This window comes from Tribolium castaneum, chromosome 3, assembly GCF_031307605.1.
Source record: "Tribolium castaneum strain GA2 chromosome 3, icTriCast1.1, whole genome shotgun sequence".
Classification (NCBI taxonomy): Eukaryota; Metazoa; Arthropoda; class Insecta; order Coleoptera; family Tenebrionidae; genus Tribolium; species Tribolium castaneum.
The window spans coordinates 16,396,942-16,417,560 of record NC_087396.1 but is presented as its reverse complement, the minus strand read 5'-3'; the positions used below and the strand labels follow the sequence as shown (position 1 = coordinate 16,417,560).

General features: G+C 34.4%; 2 protein-coding genes across 3 annotated transcripts; one reads left to right on the top strand and one right to left on the bottom strand.

Annotated features, from left to right (window-relative positions):
• The first annotated feature begins 94 nt into the window (after positions 1–94).
• On the top strand, positions 95–1,792 carry LOC658741 (uncharacterized protein). Its single transcript, XM_965103.4, has 5 exons — positions 95–469; positions 631–867; positions 916–1,083; positions 1,131–1,321; positions 1,361–1,792. Exons 1-5 carry the CDS (start codon positions 427–429, stop codon positions 1,685–1,687), a joined length of 966 nt encoding a protein of 321 aa, XP_970196.3. The 5' UTR covers positions 95–426; the 3' UTR covers positions 1,688–1,792.
• A 1,585-nt stretch (positions 1,793–3,377) lies between these two features.
• Positions 3,378–5,517, bottom strand: PNKP (Polynucleotide kinase 3'-phosphatase). Of its 2 annotated transcripts, none has more exons than XM_008197377.3 (2): positions 5,391–5,517; positions 3,378–5,341 (listed from the first exon to the last, which is right to left on the bottom strand). In XM_008197377.3, the coding sequence occupies exon 2, from the start codon at positions 5,294–5,296 to the stop codon at positions 3,773–3,775; it is 1,524 nt and encodes a 507-aa protein (XP_008195599.2). In that variant the 5' UTR covers positions 5,297–5,341; positions 5,391–5,517; the 3' UTR covers positions 3,378–3,772. The 2 variants fall into 2 exon arrangements, with proteins under 2 accessions (XP_008195599.2, XP_008195600.2); XM_008197378.3 differs by having other exon boundaries at positions 5,396–5,513.
• Positions 5,518–20,619: the final 15,102 nt, after the last annotated feature.

Here is a 20,619-nt window from a genome sequence, read left to right as displayed (position 1 = left end):
ATCAAGGAGGTCATCAAAAAATAATGAGGTAAGGCGTTTTTATAGTTTTGAAACAGTTAATACATACCTTTTTTTTCGGTCAAATGTCTCGACTTCTCGAGTAGTTCGTTTCTCTCATGTCAAATTTATTTACAATTCTTTTAATTAATCGCTTTTATTGCTTTGGGAATTCCATACGAAAAAAATGTTGCGTCACATGTAAACATGTTCGATTATATGTTGCAAAATTGGAGTTTCTCCTTTGCAAAAATTCAGGTTCTGTCACTGTCTCTCTCTAATGGACACCTAGCAGGTGACGAGTGTCCGACAAGGCAATGTTAAATAACTTAATTGTTGTAAAAGCTGTGATAAATGTGCTAATAATTACTTTGTAACAATTTCAAGAAAAACGCGTGCCCTTTTTTGTTGTAGTGTAGGTTTTTAACAATGACATTTCAGTCGTATTTACAAACAATTCAAGGCTACGTGGGTAAGTGATAACCTTCTGATAATAGAATTAATTATTTATTGTAACACTCTGTTCGGTTAATTGGGTGTAAACACATTGGAATTAATTTAACAAGCGCACCGGTTCCTAAAAAAAGGGCGCGAATTTTGATTGTGTAACATTTGACCTAATTTCTTTTCCAGTCGAATACATTGACATCGATTACTCCTTATGGCTGACATGGTGTTTAGCCCCCTTGCTCATATCCTTTCTGCTTCCTATGGTGATAGCCCTCCTGCTATACCTCACCGCTTTTATATTATACATTTACAAGCTTCACTGGCGGAGCATTCGGATGACTTTACAAACGGGAGACAAGTGGGAGACTGCCCGAAGGGCTGCCGCCGCGGTCTGGGATGCCCACGGATGGATCTGGCATGGTATGTCCCTTGACCCCCCAATATCCAGCAATGAGTAATTATTTCAAGGGTATGAAATCCAAGGTCTCGAAAACATCCCAGACAACGGCCCCGCGCTAATAATTTACTACCATGGGGCCATTCCGATCGACATTTATTATTTCCTCGCAAAGACCCTCTTCTACAAAAACAGACTGGTCCACACCGTTGCCGACTATTTCCTGTTTAGAATTCCAGGTCAGGCTTAACAGCGCCAAAAAAAATCAAAATAAATCAAGAGATAGGTTTCAGTATTATCGCCGACTGCATGAAAGTCATTCCGGGCACGATCCAGACCTGTTCCAACCTCCTCAAGGAGGGCAACGTCCTCGCGATCTCCCCCGGGGGAGTTTATGAGGCCCAGTTCAGCCACCACTACAACCTAATGTGGAAACGGCGCCTAGGCTTCGCCAAAGTGGCCCTCGAGGCGCAAGTTGTGAGTGCCTTTCTGCGGCCCCTTTTTGATTTTTTTTAGCCGATTATTCCGATGTTTACAGAGAATCTTCGCGAGGCCTTTCGGACTTTGAGTATCGGCCGCAGGATTTTCCTGCGGTTGTATGCCATTTTCAAATTTCCTTTCGCGCCCATTTACGGGGGATTCCCCGTGAAAATGGTCAGTCATGTGGGGAAACCCATAGCCTACGACCCCAACTTGACCCCCGAGGACTTGCAAGCCAAAGTCGCGGCCAGTCTGAACGAGCTCATCAAGAGGCATCAGAGGATACCGGGGAGCATATTGTACGGGATCATGGACCGAATACCGTATTTTAGGGCCAGGAATTCGATACAGCATGAAGAGTGAAGGGACATTCCGTAGCTTAATTATTGTTGGATTTGTACGTACTTAAAGTTTTATTTATTTTTATGTGATTGGTGGATGTACAGTAATAAGGACGATAGTACAAAATTTGGTAGTTTTCTTTCACACTCCTTGAAGATTCTTATGTTTGAAAAAAAAATGTCTAAGACTAAGCTCAATTTTTAATTATATCCGATACCTTTCTGTTTGCAAGATCTAAAAGAAAATATTTCATCGACGTTTTTCGAAAAAATGTTGAGACTTCAATAGCACTTTTTTTAAATTGAATATAAAAACGTGTATAATAAACAAAAACTGCTGATTTTTTTTTGGTAAAAGATTATGCTCGAAAATTGACTTCTAATGCAATAGTACCTATTGTTTTTAAATCAATGTTTTTTTAATAAATTATTAAAGTAGAGGTTCGATCGCACTACGAAGATTTTGGGAATATTCTTGGCCGAAGTGGTTGTATCTATGGATGTTTTTATTCGAGTAATATAGGAACGGTGGATAAGAATTCTACTTTGATTCACCAACTTTGTTAGGGTGCCATTTGAAAAAAAAATTTTTTTGAATAACTCGAAAACTAAAAGGAATTTCGAAAAACTTTATTCTTGAAAAATGATCACACTTTTAAAGTACTTGATGAGGTATTAATTGTTTCTTTCGTAAGGTACATAGTTTAGACACAAAACGCTTGGTTCCTTACTTTTGCCCATCTCTGTATGTTTGCAAAAACGAACGGGACAGCAAAATTTACGAAGAAATTACCACTCAATTTACTTACCGACTTCCATTTTATAAACTACCAGAAATTAGAAAAACACTTCAAAAATTATTCAACAGTTGTAGTACTTCAGATGTAGATAGTACGAGTATTTCATGTTATTACTTCAAGGCAATGTATGTAAATTTTAGAACCCAATGTATTAATTCAATTTAAATAATCGTCTTCTCCCATTTTAAATTCACAACAAAAAACTCTTATCGCAAAAAACATTAAATATAAACAGAATCCTGTATTTTGGTGTGAGGTTGTATTATTCCTGGAATGGCTGTAAATTGAGTTAAAAAAACGAGTTAATAAAACAGTTAAAAATAAAAAATAAAATACTATAAAACAGATTATAAGAATTTGTCAGAAAATTCTGATTAGTTTATACGGTGGGTTTATACTAATGAGTAGTTTATTAATTTATACTCTCGAACTTTTTTTTAATCGGCATCTACAGATTTAGAAACCAGGACGTTAAATTTTCCTAAACGTGAATTCACATATTATTAAAATTGTGATACATTATAAAATACTACATGAATTTTGAGAGTTATGTTTAGGTATTTCGAGTGAAGAAAATCTTTCTTAAAATGTTCGATGTCTTTTTCTCACAATTAATGTCTAAATTGTTACTAAAACAAAACATTTGCAAGCTGTTCTTGTTTTACTAAAATTTACAAAACTGCTATTTTATCAATTTAATGTTAAATAAAACTAAGTCTTAATTTTTTTTCGAAAAAGGTCGATGATATATTTTCTTTTATACAGGGCGATTCAAAAGTGTCGAACCAATTGTCGTATCGTAATAAGGGACGTTTAGTAAACGTTAAAAATTAAGTCAGAGTTTTCCCCAAGCAACTTGTTTTTTAACTTTTAATATATTGTGTTTGTTTGTTTTTCTTAGCCACCGTTTATTTGTTGTTTTGTTTCCAATGATGTCAAATTTGATTTATTGGCTAATTTACGAGTTTATTAAATGTTCGAAACAGCTAATTGGTGTTTTTTAACAGATGTTGCATGATGTATATGCTAAATAAATTTAAAAAAATGATCTAAAGTGCCAAAAACTCAAATTAAAAATCCAGCGAAAAAAGGCTCAAACAATTCTTGTCATAAAAGCTTTTAACTCAGTTTGATGCCATTTATCACTTCCTAAGAGATCGTCCGAGACATTTGAATCACTTGTATACTGTCTTCAAGAGAAAGGTATCAGCTGTGGTATCAGGTATAATGGAAAACTGAGATTAGACTTGGGCATTTCTTTTAAACATTTGACATGTTGAGGTCAACCGTGACACAAAATTGTGTTATTAGTCCTCTAACAAAAACATTTTATACAACTTTTCATGCTCAGCCTTATCAAATTTCGGAATGAACGGAATTTTAACAATTTCCGAGAACCCCTCGGCCATTTCCGGTTCCTGAAAGCCCTTTTTATATGAGTTGAGGACCAAATCCCCCACTGGAGTGTGACTCTTGTCCGTCATTTCCCTAAACCTGTTATTGTGCTTGGCCTGTTTGTGACTCGTCGTCATAAGGAAACACCTACAATCGACTTGATTCCGTTTCGCCACATCGATGAACCTTTGCCTTGACTCCTTATCAGGATTCGTGTTATCAATCACCACACTTTGCTTCTTCTGGAGACAATCCTCCAACATTTTGGCACACTTTTGCCACGACCCCAGTTTATCCCGACTGACATGGACGTACCCCTTTGCCACGAGAAAGTTCTTACAAAAGTAGCTTTTCCCCGACCCTGGGGTCCCCACCATTATGATAACTTCTTGCTTATCGGAGGCGAAATGGGGGTAGTCATTGCTGCCAACCTTCCTCGGGTCAAACTCGGGCATTACATGGGGCACCGACGAAGCGCCGAGAAAATACTCCTCAGGGGTGTAGAACTTGAGCCCCACATTCAGGGCGAAAAGTCGGTCGCAAATCGAGTGGTCTTTGTTCTTCTTGGGGGCCCAGTTTTTCTCGCGTCCGGCGGCGTCCCCCACGTAGAAAGACTTCTCGATGTCGATCGCTAAGCCCCCATTTTTGGACTGGCTAAGGACGTTCCACATGCCGGGGGCTGGTTTGCGGTAAATCGACTTTCCAGTGGCGATGAAAACTTGTGCGGGGACTGATAATTTCGCGATTATTGCTTCGATTTTTCCCTTGAAGCCTTTGACTTTACTAAAGTCGTTACTAAGGCCCGACTGGTTGGTTAGAATGACAATTTTGTGGCCCTTGTCGTGGAGTTTTTGCAGCTTTTGAGGGATTGAATTGATGTTCAAGACCCAATCGTTGGGGTCTTTCGGAAACCGCGCCCCCGATTTGGTTTTGATCAAGGTTCCGTCAAGATCAAACGCTGCAATTGTTGATTGGGGCTCGCAGTTGTCTGTCGTAAAAATGAGTAGGTCCCGACCGTCGATCTCCTCCCATTTGCCCGCATTTGAGAAATTCTTATTGGAGTTATTGGAATTCATTGCGAAAAAATCTAGTCTTGGTTTTTTAACAACGGGTTCGTCTTGAGATTCAAAAATAATATCAAATTCGTGGAAACCGAGTCTGACTTCGATTCGATCGCCGTGTTTGAGAGTATATGTTTCATTTTGCATTAAGGCGTAACCGTTGCACCCGGAATAGGACTTACCGAGGGTTTTTACGAGGACTTTTGAGGAGTCCAAGTCTGCGGTACATTCGAGGTGATTTCTGGATACGTGTAAGTCCGTGATTCCCGTTTCTTCGTTTCGGCCGATTATTACAGCCTTTTGGTGAGGCAAAGTGATCCTTTTCTGGGCGTTTTTTACGCATCTTAAGTAACAAATTCGCGAAGAAAGAGCCATGACATTTTACGCAAATAAGAGGTTATGGAGGATAGTATGCATTACCTAAATATTCATAATTAACATAATTTAATACGGTTGTCAATTTTATTACCTTACACAAATACTACGAGATAATTTAAACTATAAAAAGTGAGATAAATATCGTTTTCTAAGTCGAAAAACGCAACTTTAATGATTTTTAAAGTGGTCATTCGAACTACTAACAATAGATTTGGAACTACGACCACTGACGTAGAATCAATCCAGTGGCGTAGCTTATTCTAAAAGTTACGAAATGTTCTCTCCCACAGATCCCTTCATAGTTTCCTCAATGTTGGTAAGTGGCTAATTTGTAGTTTGCTTGAAAAATTACCATTTTTTTTGTTATAGAAGTCTATGAATAAATTACAAAACGGTGGTCAATATATTTTTCTGATTTGTGCTCAGATCAATTTAGCCAAACATTTTTTTATTTTTCGGTATAATCTCCTTGTAGTTATACAGGGTGTCCGTTTTTCGGGCTCCACCATGAGGATCTCAGTTATTGTAAGAGATACGAGGTTGGTTAAATTAGGGCAAAGTTGCGCTTTTTTATGCTGAACAATTATCTCAAAGAAAAATTGTAATTTTCGTTTCTACTTTTTAAGCAAAAATTAAAAGAATCAAACGTTTTTGAGTAGGACATTCATCTGACTTTAGTTTTTCTTATGTACGTCATATTTGATATTTGTATTTTTGAAAAGGCTTTTTGTTCCTGATTACAACGATGTATCACATGATACGATCGAATCTCATATGCAGATTAAAATTAAGAAAAAAGCGTTTTTGCTAAGAGCGCCTAGGAAAATACCTTAAAATTGTTGTTTAACAATCTAAATTTTGACAGTTCTAATAAATATGCAAGCAGAATTTTTATAACTTTGTCTTGTTTTGTTTTGCGAAGAATAAAATTCTAGATTATCACGTTGTTTGGTTTTTAAATAAGTAAGCTTAGAAGAAATGTGAACCTTCCAGAACCACATTCAATTAAATCCCTAAAATCTAGTTTGTTTAAAAACAAAGTTGTTAACGTTTTGTCCAAAGGACTCTTCACAAAAATGCTTTTTTCTCCATTTTGACCAGGATGTAAGATTCGATCATATTATGTGATACATCGTTGTAATCAGGAATAAAAACACTTTTGAAAAATAGATAAAGCAAATATGTCTTTCATAAGAAAAACCAAATTTGGGTGTTGTAACTTTGACATCAAGAACCTCTTGGAAAATACAATGACGGGTTTAGATGATTTGTAGAAAAATGCATAGTTAAACATCTTAGTTAAAAACGCCTAGTTCTTTTGGTTTTTGCTTGAAAAAATTAAAACAAAAATTACAATTTTTTTCCAATAATTTAAAAACTAAAAATTAGGTAATTGTTCAGTATAAAAATGCGCAACTTTATTCTAATTTAACCGACCTCGTATCTCTGATAATAAGTGAGATCTCAATGGTAGAGCTCGAAAAACACCTTGTATATGCACCTGATTAGGTCAGGTCTTTATCCCATCCTTGTTGGACGATTCTTGTAAGTCTTAAAAAAATTGTAGCAGTCATTTCTTTAAAATTTGATTTATATTTCTTTTTTGCATGTTTTTTTAATTCTTGAATGTGGGCTCAAGCCTAGTTGTTATAAATTGGCGAATAAAATCCATTCGATTGCGCTAAAATAGCTCCAGATCTAATTTTTTCGTTGTTGTGTTGCACCCATTTTGCCAATTTTTTTTTCAAATCCAAAACTTGATAAAAGATATGATGTATTTGCTTTTTATAAACTATCAAGGTCTGAACTATCTTACAATACCGTTTTGTGTACTTTCTTCACCATTTCTAAAGGAGAAGCTCTTTTCGACTTTTCTGAACGTGGTGCACTCTTAGGTTCTTTATGGCCCCAGTGAAATTCTTGAATACAGTTTTAACAAAATTTAACGGATTTTAAATACTTAAATATTTTTTTACAGTTCGAACTTTAGGTTTACCATTTCTTAAAAAAAACCGGAAACTTATGACACTTCATAAGACAGCAATTAAAAATTGCTTGGCTGAATTTGGTAAAATTTAATGTCACACTAGGAAAGGACAGGACTACATGAAACATAAAAATTATTGAAAAAGCAGTTGTACGAATTAATTATCCTATCCTCGTATATATTATACGTTATTGTATTTTTCTTATTACTTTTTTTTTTCGAAAACTCTTTGAAAGAGCCAATTAGTAGCACCGTAGACATTATTGTTTTCATCAACAACGCAGTTGTGGCAAAAAACTCTTTTGTATTATGATAGAAAAAAATCCTTTGTCGGAATACATAGGTCGAAATATGAGGCGACAGAAATATAAATTATCGCCACAGTCTAAAAACGCACAAACAGCTGTAAACTGTCACGGCTTCTATTAGATGATAAATTGATGAAATTGTTGTCACAGACCAACAAGTGGGTATTTGATGCAGCAAAATCGCTATTTAGAACATTTACAAAATAGAAAATTAGTTTCTGGGCTGGTAATTAATTTTGGTGGATGCGCCGGGTTAGTGCTTCTTTCAAATTTGTTTTGTGTGCGACATTGAAAGATTTTTCATGTTTCCGAACTGATCTCGTCTTGAGTTTCGTTTCACATAAAATTTATACCATCTAGTCAGAAGTAAAATCAAAGTCGTGTACACACCGGAATAAAATTTGGATACAGAACTTAGTTTGTGCAATTAGGGAGGTGTTTTTCCGTTTTAGTACCCAGTGTTTACGACACTCTGTTGTAAGTTAAGTCACGTCCCTAACAAGATTACTTACACCGAAAAATAATTCTTTTTAGTGCAAACAGCACACATCATTTACTTTTTCCCAAATAATATTTTAAGTTTACGTGACCGGATAAAATGAGCTCCGAAATCCAAAATTCAGTTTTTGACAGCTGGGATTGTGCGGAATTTATCACTTTCTTGTCGGAATTTAAAAAATATTTGAAATATTGATCGTGCGGTCAGTGGCGTGATATTTTCCCGGCTGCGACCTCTCCAGATTCCCATTAGACCTCGTCCATCTCATTAAACGCTTTCTAACAATTATCGATCGTAAAGTTTGGGACATGTTCGGTTTCCGGTGGCAAGCCCGACTTGATTTTTCTCGCAATTTCCGCCGCCGTTTGTTAAAAATCAACGCCTCGCCCCGGGATAAAGCCAGAAATTTAATAAGACAATTCTATTGGAGCTATTAATCCCGTGCACCGGTTAATTAAGAGATTAAATTAGGTGCAACGTTTTAATCTTGAGAATTTGCTTTCGCTGTTTTATTTTTCGGTAAAAATCGTTTTACATTCAAAACTGCTTTCCCGATCCGATTATCCCGAAATTATCGCAGTGCAGGTGCTTAAGAGGCTTAGTGTTTAAAGGGAATTATGTCATTATGGCGGTTGGTGATTTTTTTAATGTTGGCTAGATTACGCGCTGTTTTAAACAACGATTTAGGCTAATATCGTTATCGCAAGTTGGGCTGTAAATCATCTTCGGTTCTTAAGCCGGTATTTAGTGGGACACGCTCTTTGAAAAGTGGAACATATTAAACGATTTGCGTCGAGCTTAGGGAAAAGTTTGTTGTATCCGTAGTCCCTAAGATAAAGCAACCCGCAGAAAAGCACTTCATTCGCATTTATGGGGCCATTCATGGCTGAAAGTGAAAGCATAGGAACTTAGATAAGACATAGCACTGGCCAACTCGCCACCCACTATGAGAGATTCCACGATAGTGGACAGATACGGCACATAAATTTTACATACACACCCAATAAGATTAATTCTAATTGCATGCGGCGAACGGGAGATTTACCGAGACGTCTCGATAATTTAACTCCCAAAACCGACAAACGCAAACACGACAAAATAAAGAAAAGCCGGTTTGTGCTCCGTATTTTCATACACGCCATCCAAAAAGTAGTGCTTTAATAGAGTAGTCCGATTTACTTCTTTGAGCTTGGATTTTAGGTGTAAAGTGGCATTTAGTTCTAAAAGGAGCATTCAGTGTTTTTTTAATTTATATATTATTTTTCTAAAATGTAGTAGCTTTAAGCTGCGGCTTATTTTTCTCTACACCCACCTGAATTATATTTAACATAATTTTAACAACGTATAACAACAACGCCTTGAATCTTTCCGATCTGTTCTTTTTACCAGACGCTTGAAATATTCATTACTTGGTATTTTGAGACAACTTTTAATTAAATCAATATTTTTTATATTATTACTCGATTTTTTGTAATTTTTGCAATTTTTCGTTTTTATTTTTTTGGCTTCTTCTGTTTTAATGTTGCTAATAAGTTTAATTTTTAGATTTAGAGTATTATGCAGGGTGAATCAATAGTGGGTTATTTCTGACATGTCCTAAGATGCAACTAAAAATACTACTTACCACTTGAATACTTTGTTTTATTTTTTAAAACATTATTCGAATCAACATTGGTTTTTTATCTTTTAAATAATAATAATCCGTAATTAAATTTTAGCTATGTCAAGACAGACTTGACAATACCAGAACAATGTAATCGTGGATTAATTTTGATATTTTTTAATGATTATCGATGTGGTCAGCTGCAATGAGTTTTATTGGTTGCATATTTACAGAAATAACCCACTACTGACTCACCCTGTATGTTACGTTTTATTACTCTGACTGTATACAAGGTGAGTTTGCTAAAAGTATATTTATCTAAGTACCCAAGCCAGGTATATCTCAGAAACTAATAATCACTCAGAATTCTGCGTTTGCAGTTAAATACATTATAATTTTCACTGTGTGTCTGAATTGTTTGATTTTTCTTATTTTTTTTATAAGCTACAACTAATTTTAAGTTGCTGCTAAAAATTATTAACTTAATTATATCTTCTTGAACAAGCGATGCTTAAATGTTTGGTGAAATACCAAAATGAAAGTAAAATTCTTCCCACATCTCACTTTATAACTTTTCACATTCTTGAGGGTTTTTGTTTGGAATATTATGTTTTTACCGAGATTTTTACTTTTATTGTTTTTTAATTAGGTCTTTAACCATACAGCAGAAGTAAATGATGTATAATTCTTTACCTTCTTAATACGAATACTCGAATATACAATAAAAGTGATATTTTTTTATAGTAACTTACGTAGCATTTCCATTTCAGTTAAATAATACGCATATTAGCAAAACATTATTTTTCGAGCTCAAAAGGTCGCAAATTTTTATTAGTTTTATACCTCGACAATGGATCTGAATAATAAAAATATGGAAAGGTTTGAAATGGAATCTTTTCACATTTCGTTTTAAATAAAAAAAAATGAGTCAGACAGATGCATACCTACCTAAGTACAGTCACGCTCAAAAAGAACGACACCTCTACTAACCGGGCCGGTTAGCAAAAGACCGACTAAAATTTTTTAGGTCAACAGGTTAGTTTACAAACTGTCCAGCTAGTTTTGTTTAATATTCAGCTGGTTTATAAATTAGCCAAACATACATATTAACCGTATCATATCGAAAACTTTTGTGTCTGCGGCTTTAAGGGTACTTACTGTGGCTGGACTACAGATATCTAAATGTTAGGATATAAATCAAGGTACAAATAAATTGTTTCCGTCCTCAATATTTCTGTTAATGTCGGCAGAGAGGGCAGTTGTTCCATTAGTCTAAATTTTCAGTACAATGAATTTGAAAAAATCGTAATTGTATAACGGTTAACAATAACAAATAAAAAAAACATACAGATAGTACATTAACTTTTCAATAGTAAGACATAAACATAATGCAAAAATTGTATCGTTCGTAAACTATTTTTTTTAAGTTTTACTAATTTGCACTCTGCCTCATATTTTTCAAAATGCGAATAGAGTTATATATGCAAAAAAATGATAGAAAGAAAGTTGTAAAGAATTAAAGTATTGGAAAGTTAACTTATACCATTGAGGATAGAAATAAGGTGTCATGGACACTTTTGTAAAAAATTAATTTTCTACAGCTTTGTTCTTTACACTTTATTACTATCTTCAACCGTATCAGCTGCGTTTGCAAAAATATAAGGTGGAACGCAAATTTATAATTTTAAGCGATAATTCTTTACCCACCATCGCATATTTATCAAAACGTTGGAAATACAAAAACACTATAAAAAATAAACTCATAGAGAATTAAATTTGCCATAAAAAAGTCCGCGACACCATATTTCTATCCTCTACATTTTAGCTACAAATTAACTTTCTGTTACTGGACCACCGGTAAAATGAAACGAATGCGGCGCTTAACGTCTTTAGGGCGTAAACTGTTGACGATGGAAATATGGTCTCCGAACTTTCTTTAAAGGAAAGTTATTTCTCTTCAAAATTCTTTTTAACATTTCTCTTATATCTTTAACCATATTCGCAGCGTCTTGAAAAATACAGGACGAAGCACAAATTTTAAATTTTAAATAATTTTCTTCATGTTTTTTACACAAATTTTAATCGTCAGTTTTTTCAGGCGGTTCAAAAGTGCCAAACTCAACATTTTTGCATTTTTTCCAAGTAATTAGTAAATTGGTTGGATTTAAATTAATTTAAAACGATTTGGCGTAAAAATACTTGACCGTACTATTTTTTTAGGTTGTGGAAATTCCGCGATTTTGCATCTCGTTTCGTTTTCTAAGTTATTGTCCTCTGTAGGCTAGACATTTTTGTCTAGAGAAAGCCAATTAATTATTTCACTGAGAAAAAAAAGTGATGGAAAAACAGTTTATTGCGTAGATTCGAAACAAGATATATTAATTTATAAATGAGAAAAATGCTGGAAGAGCGAGTAATTTGTTTTGAAACTCATCGTTGAGTTATCGCGTCTAATTTTTTTGTGGTGAATTTATTCGATAGTGGAAACGTGTAAAACAAAAAGCAATCAGACGTTCGAGTAGATCTATGATTGGCAGTAACAATACCAGCTTCAATATTTCACGCGAACCCAATCACTGTGTAAGCACAGCAATCCGCCAACACTTGGCCAAGATCAATAACCCCGAAATTGGTAAATTTACAAATGGGGATTTTGTTTCGTTTTGTATTTTTACACGAACCATCGCCAAATTACCTTGGGAGCAGGCCATCTGTTCAATTGGAAAATTTAATATTTTGGCATTTTCTAGAGACGTCCGATCGGAAAATGCGAATTAGCCGAACTGTTACCAAATTACGCACACAGTGGTGGACAGGGTAATAATTTATCGATTTTTCGCCCCTGTGCGCTTTATCGCCGCACTACACGATCTTGCCAATAAGTTCAAATTAGCTGTTGAAAAATTAAAACAAAATCACTTTGCAACTTTGGCCATAATGATAATTAAGTTCGGTAGCGACACAATTTTCAACTTTCGAGAATATTGTACAGATTTACAAGTAATTTTCCCGTTGTACGGTTTGTTTGTAATTAACAGAATAAGATTACACTTTAAAGCAATAAACCAAGCGCAAAGTTGCTGCAATAACTTCACAATCTGCTCAATAATAGCAATCGAAGACAATTCGCCGGCTTCGTGCTCCAAGAAATTCTACAGATAAATTGTTATCAAGCGGATTATGTGAAAATTGCAGATTTATCGTGAGTGATAAAATAATAAATATGATATGGGCACGCAAAGCGCCCGTGTTTAATTTAATTTTGGAACAAAAGCTAATGTCGGATTATTAAAAGATCGAGTGCTGAAATGTTCGTTTTTCAGCATCCGACGTGTCTGAAACCAATTTATAATAAATTTGTCAGCGATGATGACAGAATCGGGAAAATTTGAAAGGCCGTTTTAATATAAGTTATGAGGAAAGTTTTTGTACAGCAAAGAGTTCCTCCTACAATATGAGGAGGTCACGTTGTTCAGATTTTATTCTTTGTTCTATCGAGAGCTATCAAACCTTTTTCATGTTTTATGATCCCACCATTCATTATCTGGTATAAAAAATTGATGGGTGGAATATTGCTAGTTTTATGTACACGGCATGGAACCTCCTTTTCACTATATTAGACATAGTTATCCTTATCGAAAAATTCCGCTGAATAAAAAAGTGCTTTCTTGGGGGATAAATCACGGAATGGATGAATGGAGAAACGTCTTATTTCAGGCTGCAGACACAAAGAAAATTAATTTATTGATTACTGGCTTAGAAACAATCCAAATGTAATCTCATACTTGAATTATGAATGGATGCATTGGACTGAATTTCTTTCAGGATATTAAAAACCCAGTCTGGTCTAATAAAAAGCTCCATTTGCTTTTCTCTCTTTTGAAAATTTTACGGCGCTATTAGTATTATCTAAAGTAACAGTCGATGCGAGTACTTCCAATACTGATTATTATAAAAGGCGGTTATCTCGTCGGGTAGCAAGGTCGTTGGATTTGTCCGGTCATTTATAGCAGTGTTCCTCTTCACGACCAATTTGTACGAAAGCAAATGTTGTTATCGAGTCCCTGTAAGCAAATGGATAGCGGTAATTAACCCTGTCAGCTCAACTCTTGTGCCCGGACGCCTTTGCCAAAATAAATACAGTCACGTCCGATACTACACTGATATTGCATCCCATAAAATCAATTTCGTGCTTTACGGCTATTGATAATATCCACAATGACCGAATTCGAATTGTAAACGCTTCCTTTTCATTAAAAGACGTAATCTTCGGTTTCCGCAGGAAATTGGGAGTGTAATTGGGACTTTTCGCTAGAAATACTTTCAGCAAAGAGGTAGCTGCCAGATTTTATGTTATTCTACCAATTACTTTTATAAACAAATGATATAATTTCTCTTATACGTAGTAATAATGTTGTAGCTTATTCCATAGATGCGAGTAGACGTAGTACATCTTTTTTTACAAGTGGTTACTACGGTACATTCTTTCATTTAGTTATTGAGAAATCATATTTACATTACGTACCTGGATTTGGAGTGAGCAATACACATAGTTAATAATTTTTTTAATTAAAGCTTTACAACAAAAATTTCTTTATTTGTATAATAAACTACTATTCTCTTATACAGAGTGGTCCACAACTCGCTCCCGAAAAGGTGCATATAGTTTAGGCAATTCTGAATCTAAAATTTCTTTACAAAAAAAGTCTAACACTTTGCGTTTGCGAGAGAACATTTTAAAGTAGCCAATGATGAAAGGCCTTGCTTTGGAAAATTACGGGAACAAAACACGTTACTAGGAAATCAAAAATAGGTAGAACAGATAATAATACACTGCGCACACAAATTATCGCAACACGGGTGACTTTCTTAAGTAATTTAGAAACAAAAAAATATTTTATTGTTTTTTGAAGTGTTTTTTGAAGAATTTTTGAAATGTTAGGACACTGAATGTCAATTTTCGAAATTTTGTTTTATATACGTCCGTGAGAATGTGCAAAAAACTAAATTGGGATAGAAATCAGTGGTGTTACATTTCAAATTTAGCGAAAAGTCAAATAAATTTGTTAAAAAATGTTTCCATTTTTCGTCGACTTGAAAGGGTTTAGACTGGCAATCGTCGTCCATTCACTGTTTTTCTTGATATGAACTCCAAATTTTAAAAGAGATTTTTTTGTAAGTACAAGAATTTTACATCTGAACTCTTCATCACTTTAAGAAACTTAAACTTAAACTTAACTTAACTTAAGAAATTGATGAAAGAAAGAGATATTGAACCTTTCCTGCCAAGTTTTACGTTTATTATTAACAAACATTTTGAAAAGTGGATTGTCTAAATAATGTTCTGTACAAAATCTATGAGATTTTTGGGAATTTGTTTATGCATTTACAATATATGTAGGTACTTGAACCCAAAATTAGGTTTGATTTTTTGGAAAGTTGAACCTGTCGCTGCTTGGCCGCCTTTAGCATCTACGTGAACTTTAGATTCTGTTTTAAATTATAAAGTTATTGGAATTCACGATTTTGTTACGTTTTTCACACGAGAAAACATTCAATATCATTTTTTGGGAAATTAAAAAAAGTCGGGAAATATGAAGGGTTTTTGATGACCAATTTTTGGGACGAGATGTTTAACTAAAAATTGTGAATGAAAGAAAAGCATTTTTAGAATTGAAGTATGTTTTAAATTATGTATTTATATTAAAATAAATATTAAAAAACTTCAGAAATATGAACATTATTATTTGTAGATATTCAAGTATTTTGTTTTTTTTTAATAGTAATCCCAAAATTCCTACGTTTCCTACGTCCCTGGTTAAATATGACGTAAAATTATATCATTTTAAATATTTGACAAAAATTAAAATTATTTTGAACATAAACCTCTGACATAAGTTTCTAACAAAAATTTTATTAAAAAAGTATAGAAATACACTCTTGGTCATCTTCAGACCTGTAAGAAACAATAGAAGTGTTTGTAAGCTTAATACTTACAATTGAAAAAGTTACACTATGTTTAAATTCACCATTTTGTAAAGTTTTTAATTTTTAGTTTAAGTATGCGCGAAATTTAATTTAATAGGCCTGAAGATGACCACGTGTGTGAGTTAAAACATGTAGCTTTTAATAAAATACAATTTTGAGAGAGATGAACCACTTGAAAAAATGCTTAAATGGATCACAATATTTTAATATAATTTATTCACAAATATTTGATTTGGAACAATTCAGCCGTTCTTTAATTGTGCGATTAATGGAAGTCTCGTTTCTGCTGTTTAACAGTGGCATTTTTTACAAGCCAACAAATTTAATAATGTCGCGACATTAAAATTGGATCACCTTTGATACCAATAATTTATCTCCGAGGGAAAATAACGAGCGCAAATATTTGCCTTTATCGTTTGGAAAAAGTACACAAAATGGGCAAATACGTCTTGGCAAAATATCCAAAAACTCGAAATCTCAATTTGTTGTTTAGCTTTAAAGCAAATAGACATGAAGTACATAAACGACAATTTCAGGTACGCATTTGCATGATGCAAGTAAATCAGCGTTTGCTGTTTCAAGCGACTGCTTTAAATCATATTTAGATTGTGTGCGACGTTTGCGGATATTTTACATTTCAGTTCGCAGCTTCTCCACTTTGCGCTTAATGTAAAAGCCGTTAACAAACTTAAATCTAGAATAACTTAAAAGTTGGGGCTTTTTTGGCTTAAATTATAATTTCGCCCGCATCTAAACGGGTGTAATATGAACTTGATACAAGATATAATTTTTCAGGAAACACATTTTATGTTGGAATACTCGACATAATTTACCATAAATGCATCGGAAATGAATATGATATTCCCGGAACATATTTGCCGGATTTATTCGACTCTAGGAAGCCCCTATAAGAGAATTTAATTTTGCATTGAGCTTTAATGCATTTTTATCATTTTCGGATTTTTTGCCACTCGTGGAAGCCATAAATTCTTGTTCTAGTTTGCTCTAAATTAGCTGAACAAGTTTCTTGTATCCCGCTAAAAACTTTGCACATTCTTCATCGGCAAACCTAATTATTTACTCAAATTAACTTTTTTCGTCCGCCAAATCCGCCGTTTCTATGCCGGAGAAAATCCCAGCAAAGTGGTCATCCATGCTGTGAAGAACCCGAATTTAAAATTCAAATTGAATATCATCACAGCTCGATGACTCGTGCTTGTGACGTTTCCAGAAGGTGTGAATTAGTTTTTGTGTCGAAATTTCGATTTTCGGGGCGTTATCACTGACCGGAAGTCGCACTCGTGCGATCAATTGGATGCAAAACATCCGGCCTCCTTCCGGGGTGAAAAACTCCGGAAGTGGATACAAGTAACGCGCAATAATGAAAGCTCCTAGTTAGCAGACCTCTATAAAGAATAGACAAAGTTTCGAGTGCGGAGCCAAATTGCGGTTGGATGGTTAGGTGGGGTTAGGCAAAAGTATAGATTAAATTTGCGATCTGGGAGCTCCGGGTTTGTGCATAAGATGAGCCAAATTTGAATATTGTAAAATAGGGAATTGGGATATCGGAGATATGAGTGTTGACACGTTTAACACGGCAGAGCACATGATTGTGAAACTTTAAAGAGACAATTTAGAAAATACTAAATTTACTATTTCAATATAGTAGACGGGATTGGATCGGGAAATTGGAATGTCGGAGATACACTGGAACATGTTTAAGAAAGAAAATAATGTTTGGGCGAAAATCAAAGCGGGGGCGACTGGAAATCTAATTCACTGACGCTTATCTCGCAGGCATTTAACGGAAATAAAGCCAGCGCAAATTAAAATTTTTATTTAGAACAAATAAACAACTACAAGTATGTTCTACTGATACTCCAGACTATTTCATTTAAAATGGTTTGTACGTTATATCGAACTTTGAAGGCAAAATGAAATAAAAAAACAAAGTGGGGCGCTTTTCTGTTTTTTGAAATGAATTGCTTGCTTGGCGAGCATGCAAACCGAATGAATAATATTAAAAAGAAAACATTTTTCCTGAGCCAAAATGCAGAAAATTTAAATTCTGGGTTCTGTAGACAATGATAATGATGTGTATAATCTACGGATATCTAAAGGTTAGGATATGAAACGACGTACAAATAAAACGCTCCCATTCTCGGTAGTTCCGTAAATGTCGCCAGATAACGCAGTTGCTCCATTTCGTCGCAAGTTTTTAGAGCAATGAATTTGAAAAAAAAATATAGTATTTGTATAGCGGTTAACACATAGCAAAGAAAAAAATACAAGCAGATTAAATTCTCAAAAGTAAGACATAAACATAATGCAAAAATTTTAACGTAAACTATATTAAAAATAAAAAAAATACAAATCTACATTCTGTCTCATATTTTTCAAAACGCTGCCAATACGGTTACAGAGGCAGGAAAAATCTTAGAAAGGAACTTGTAGAGACCACATCTCTATCTTCATATTTAGGTCCCAAAGCGTACAAAGTTGCTCAAGCAAGAGATTTGCTTCGTTTTGCCGTTGATAAAATATTGGAAAGGTAATTTATATCTAAAATGTTGAAGATAGAAAAATGTTGTAGCGGATTTTTGTAGAAAATTTAGTTCTCAACAACTTTGTTCTTTACATTTTTTTGTATTTTTAACCGTATTATTCCAGTGTTCGAAAAAGTATAAGGTGGAACGCAAATTAGTAATTCTAAGCGATAATTCTTTGCGCACCGTCGCATGTTTATCAAAACGCTGGAAATACGGTTACAGAGGCAAGAAAAATGTTAGAATGGAACTTGTAGAGAATTAGATTTACTACAAAAAAGTCCGCGAGACCACATCCCTATCTTCATATTTAGGCCCCAAAGTCGTACAAAGTTGCTCAAGCAAGAGATTTGCTTCATTTTGCCGTTGGTCAAGTATTGAAAAGTTAGTTTATTTCTAAAATGTTGAAGATAAAAATATGTTGTAGTGGAAAATTTAGTTCTTAACAACTTTATTTCTTATTTTTTTTGTATTTTTAACCGTATTATTCCAGCGTTCGCAAAAGTATAAAGTGGAACGCAAATTAGTAATTCTAAGCGACATAATTTTTTGTGCACCGTCGCATATTTATCAGATCGCTGGAAATACGGTTAAAGATACAAAACAAATGTAAGGAAAAAAGTTGTAGAGAATTAAATTTTCTAGAAAAAAGTCTGCGACACAATATTTCTATCTTCTGTAGTTTAGATATAAATTAACTGTTTGTTACTTGAACGTCGGTTTAGCGTTTTTGGAAGTCTTTAAGATTTAAACCGTTGACAATAAAGATATACACCCTATCAGAAATATGTGTATTAATTTTTAACAGATAACACTCAACAAATAAAAAAAAATATTTGTAATTTTTCAATAAAAATTAAAATTAAAATTTGGAAAAGATAACATCTTAAAACGTATACCCGCCTATGAGTACAAAAATAAAAATAAAAGTACCCAACTCTTTTCGTTGTGATAGAAACGAACAATTTGAAGAATTTAAAACAAAAATGAAAATTGTTGCTATGAATAAAAACTAACTATTAAATACTTACCGGCTCGTTTACACTAGTTTACACAAAAAAAGGAGGAAAACAGTAAAAATAAGAAATAAGAATTTTGCAAAAATACTGTATAAGTTTTATTACATGGTAAAATTAACACACGTATTTTTGATACACCCGGTAGTCTCACATTTCTTTAAAGGAAATTTAATTCTCTACAAATTTCTTCCTAACATTTTTCTTGTATCTTTAAGCGCATTTGTGGCGTCTTGAAAAATACGGGACGAAGCGGAAATTTTTAATTATAAATAATTTTTTTCTCATGTTTTTTTTATAAAAATTTTACTCGTCAGTTTTTCTTAGTCTGTTAAGAGTGTACAGCTCAACATTTCTGCATTTTAGTCCAAGTAATTAGTGAATTGGTTGGATTTAAATTAGTTTAAAACGATTTGGCGCCGAGACTGTATAACGCTCGAGGCGCCCTCAATTTTACTCTGCCGTACTATCTATTTGAGTTCAGAAAATTCTTAGATTTTGTATCTCGTTTCGCCTCCTAAGTGATAGTCGTCCGTAGAATGATCAAAATTTGAGTGGTCACAGTTTTCATTGGTTTTTCGTGAACACACAAACCCTTTCGCCCAATGCATGCCCACAACCTCGTTTACTTTCAACCTCTGGGTCCGCAAAGAGTCGTGTTTAACTACCACTACCCTTAATTATTCAAGGGTTGACCCTTCCCCTCATCACGCTTGAAAATTTTGACGGCCATGTCCGCACCATAAAATTGTCTGGAAATGTGACCCAAAAATTCCAAACAGAACGACACACTTAAGCCTAATGACGACCCCAGTATCGGAACTTTTCTCCTTAAGGGAAAAGCTGGAAAACGAATCATTATAAGTGAAAAACTCGATTCTTCCGGCACGTAGTTGCATCGTTAGCACCTGAAGGAAAAATTGCGTCTCGTATTTCTCCAAATTAAATGCACGAAAAGTCGATGAAGGTTTAGTGAAAGGGCAAGGTATTAGCGCGTAAAGAAATGCTGGATTATGTCTCGAGATCTTCTCCGGGAATTTCACGCATTCAACCGACCTGCGGTAATACCGAGATTAACACTAAACTTTTGTTCAACTTTTATGGAGAGTTTCTTCTCGGAAAATGCGGGGATTAGACGCAATTTTTGCATTTAAAAAAATTGTATCGATTCCGGCAAAATAAAGCAAGTGGGAGAACAGCCGGACTAGACCCATTCTGTTCCTGATAAAATGACGAGTCCACAAACACTCAGCTAAAATTGTCCTGCGGACTCGTTATTTTATCTGCAGCAGTTTGTGTGGTTCAATTACCAACAAGAAACAAGTTGGTGGTTGGGAATAGTAGTTTATCTGTCAGAAAAACCAAAATTGGGG

Coding starts and splice junctions, on each gene's coding strand:
- LOC658741 (XM_965103.4), top strand. CDS start 427: ATGACATTTCAGTCGTATTTACAAACAATTCAAGGCTACGTGG. Junction 470..630: donor AACAATTCAAGGCTACGTGG/GTAAGTGATAAC, acceptor TTTCTTTTCCAG/TCGAATACATTGACATCGAT. Junction 1,322..1,360: donor TGGCCCTCGAGGCGCAAGTT/GTGAGTGCCTTT, acceptor GATTTTTTTTAG/CCGATTATTCCGATGTTTAC.
- PNKP (XM_008197377.3), bottom strand. CDS start 5,296: ATGGCTCTTTCTTCGCGAATTTGTTACTTAAGATGCGTAAAAAACGCC.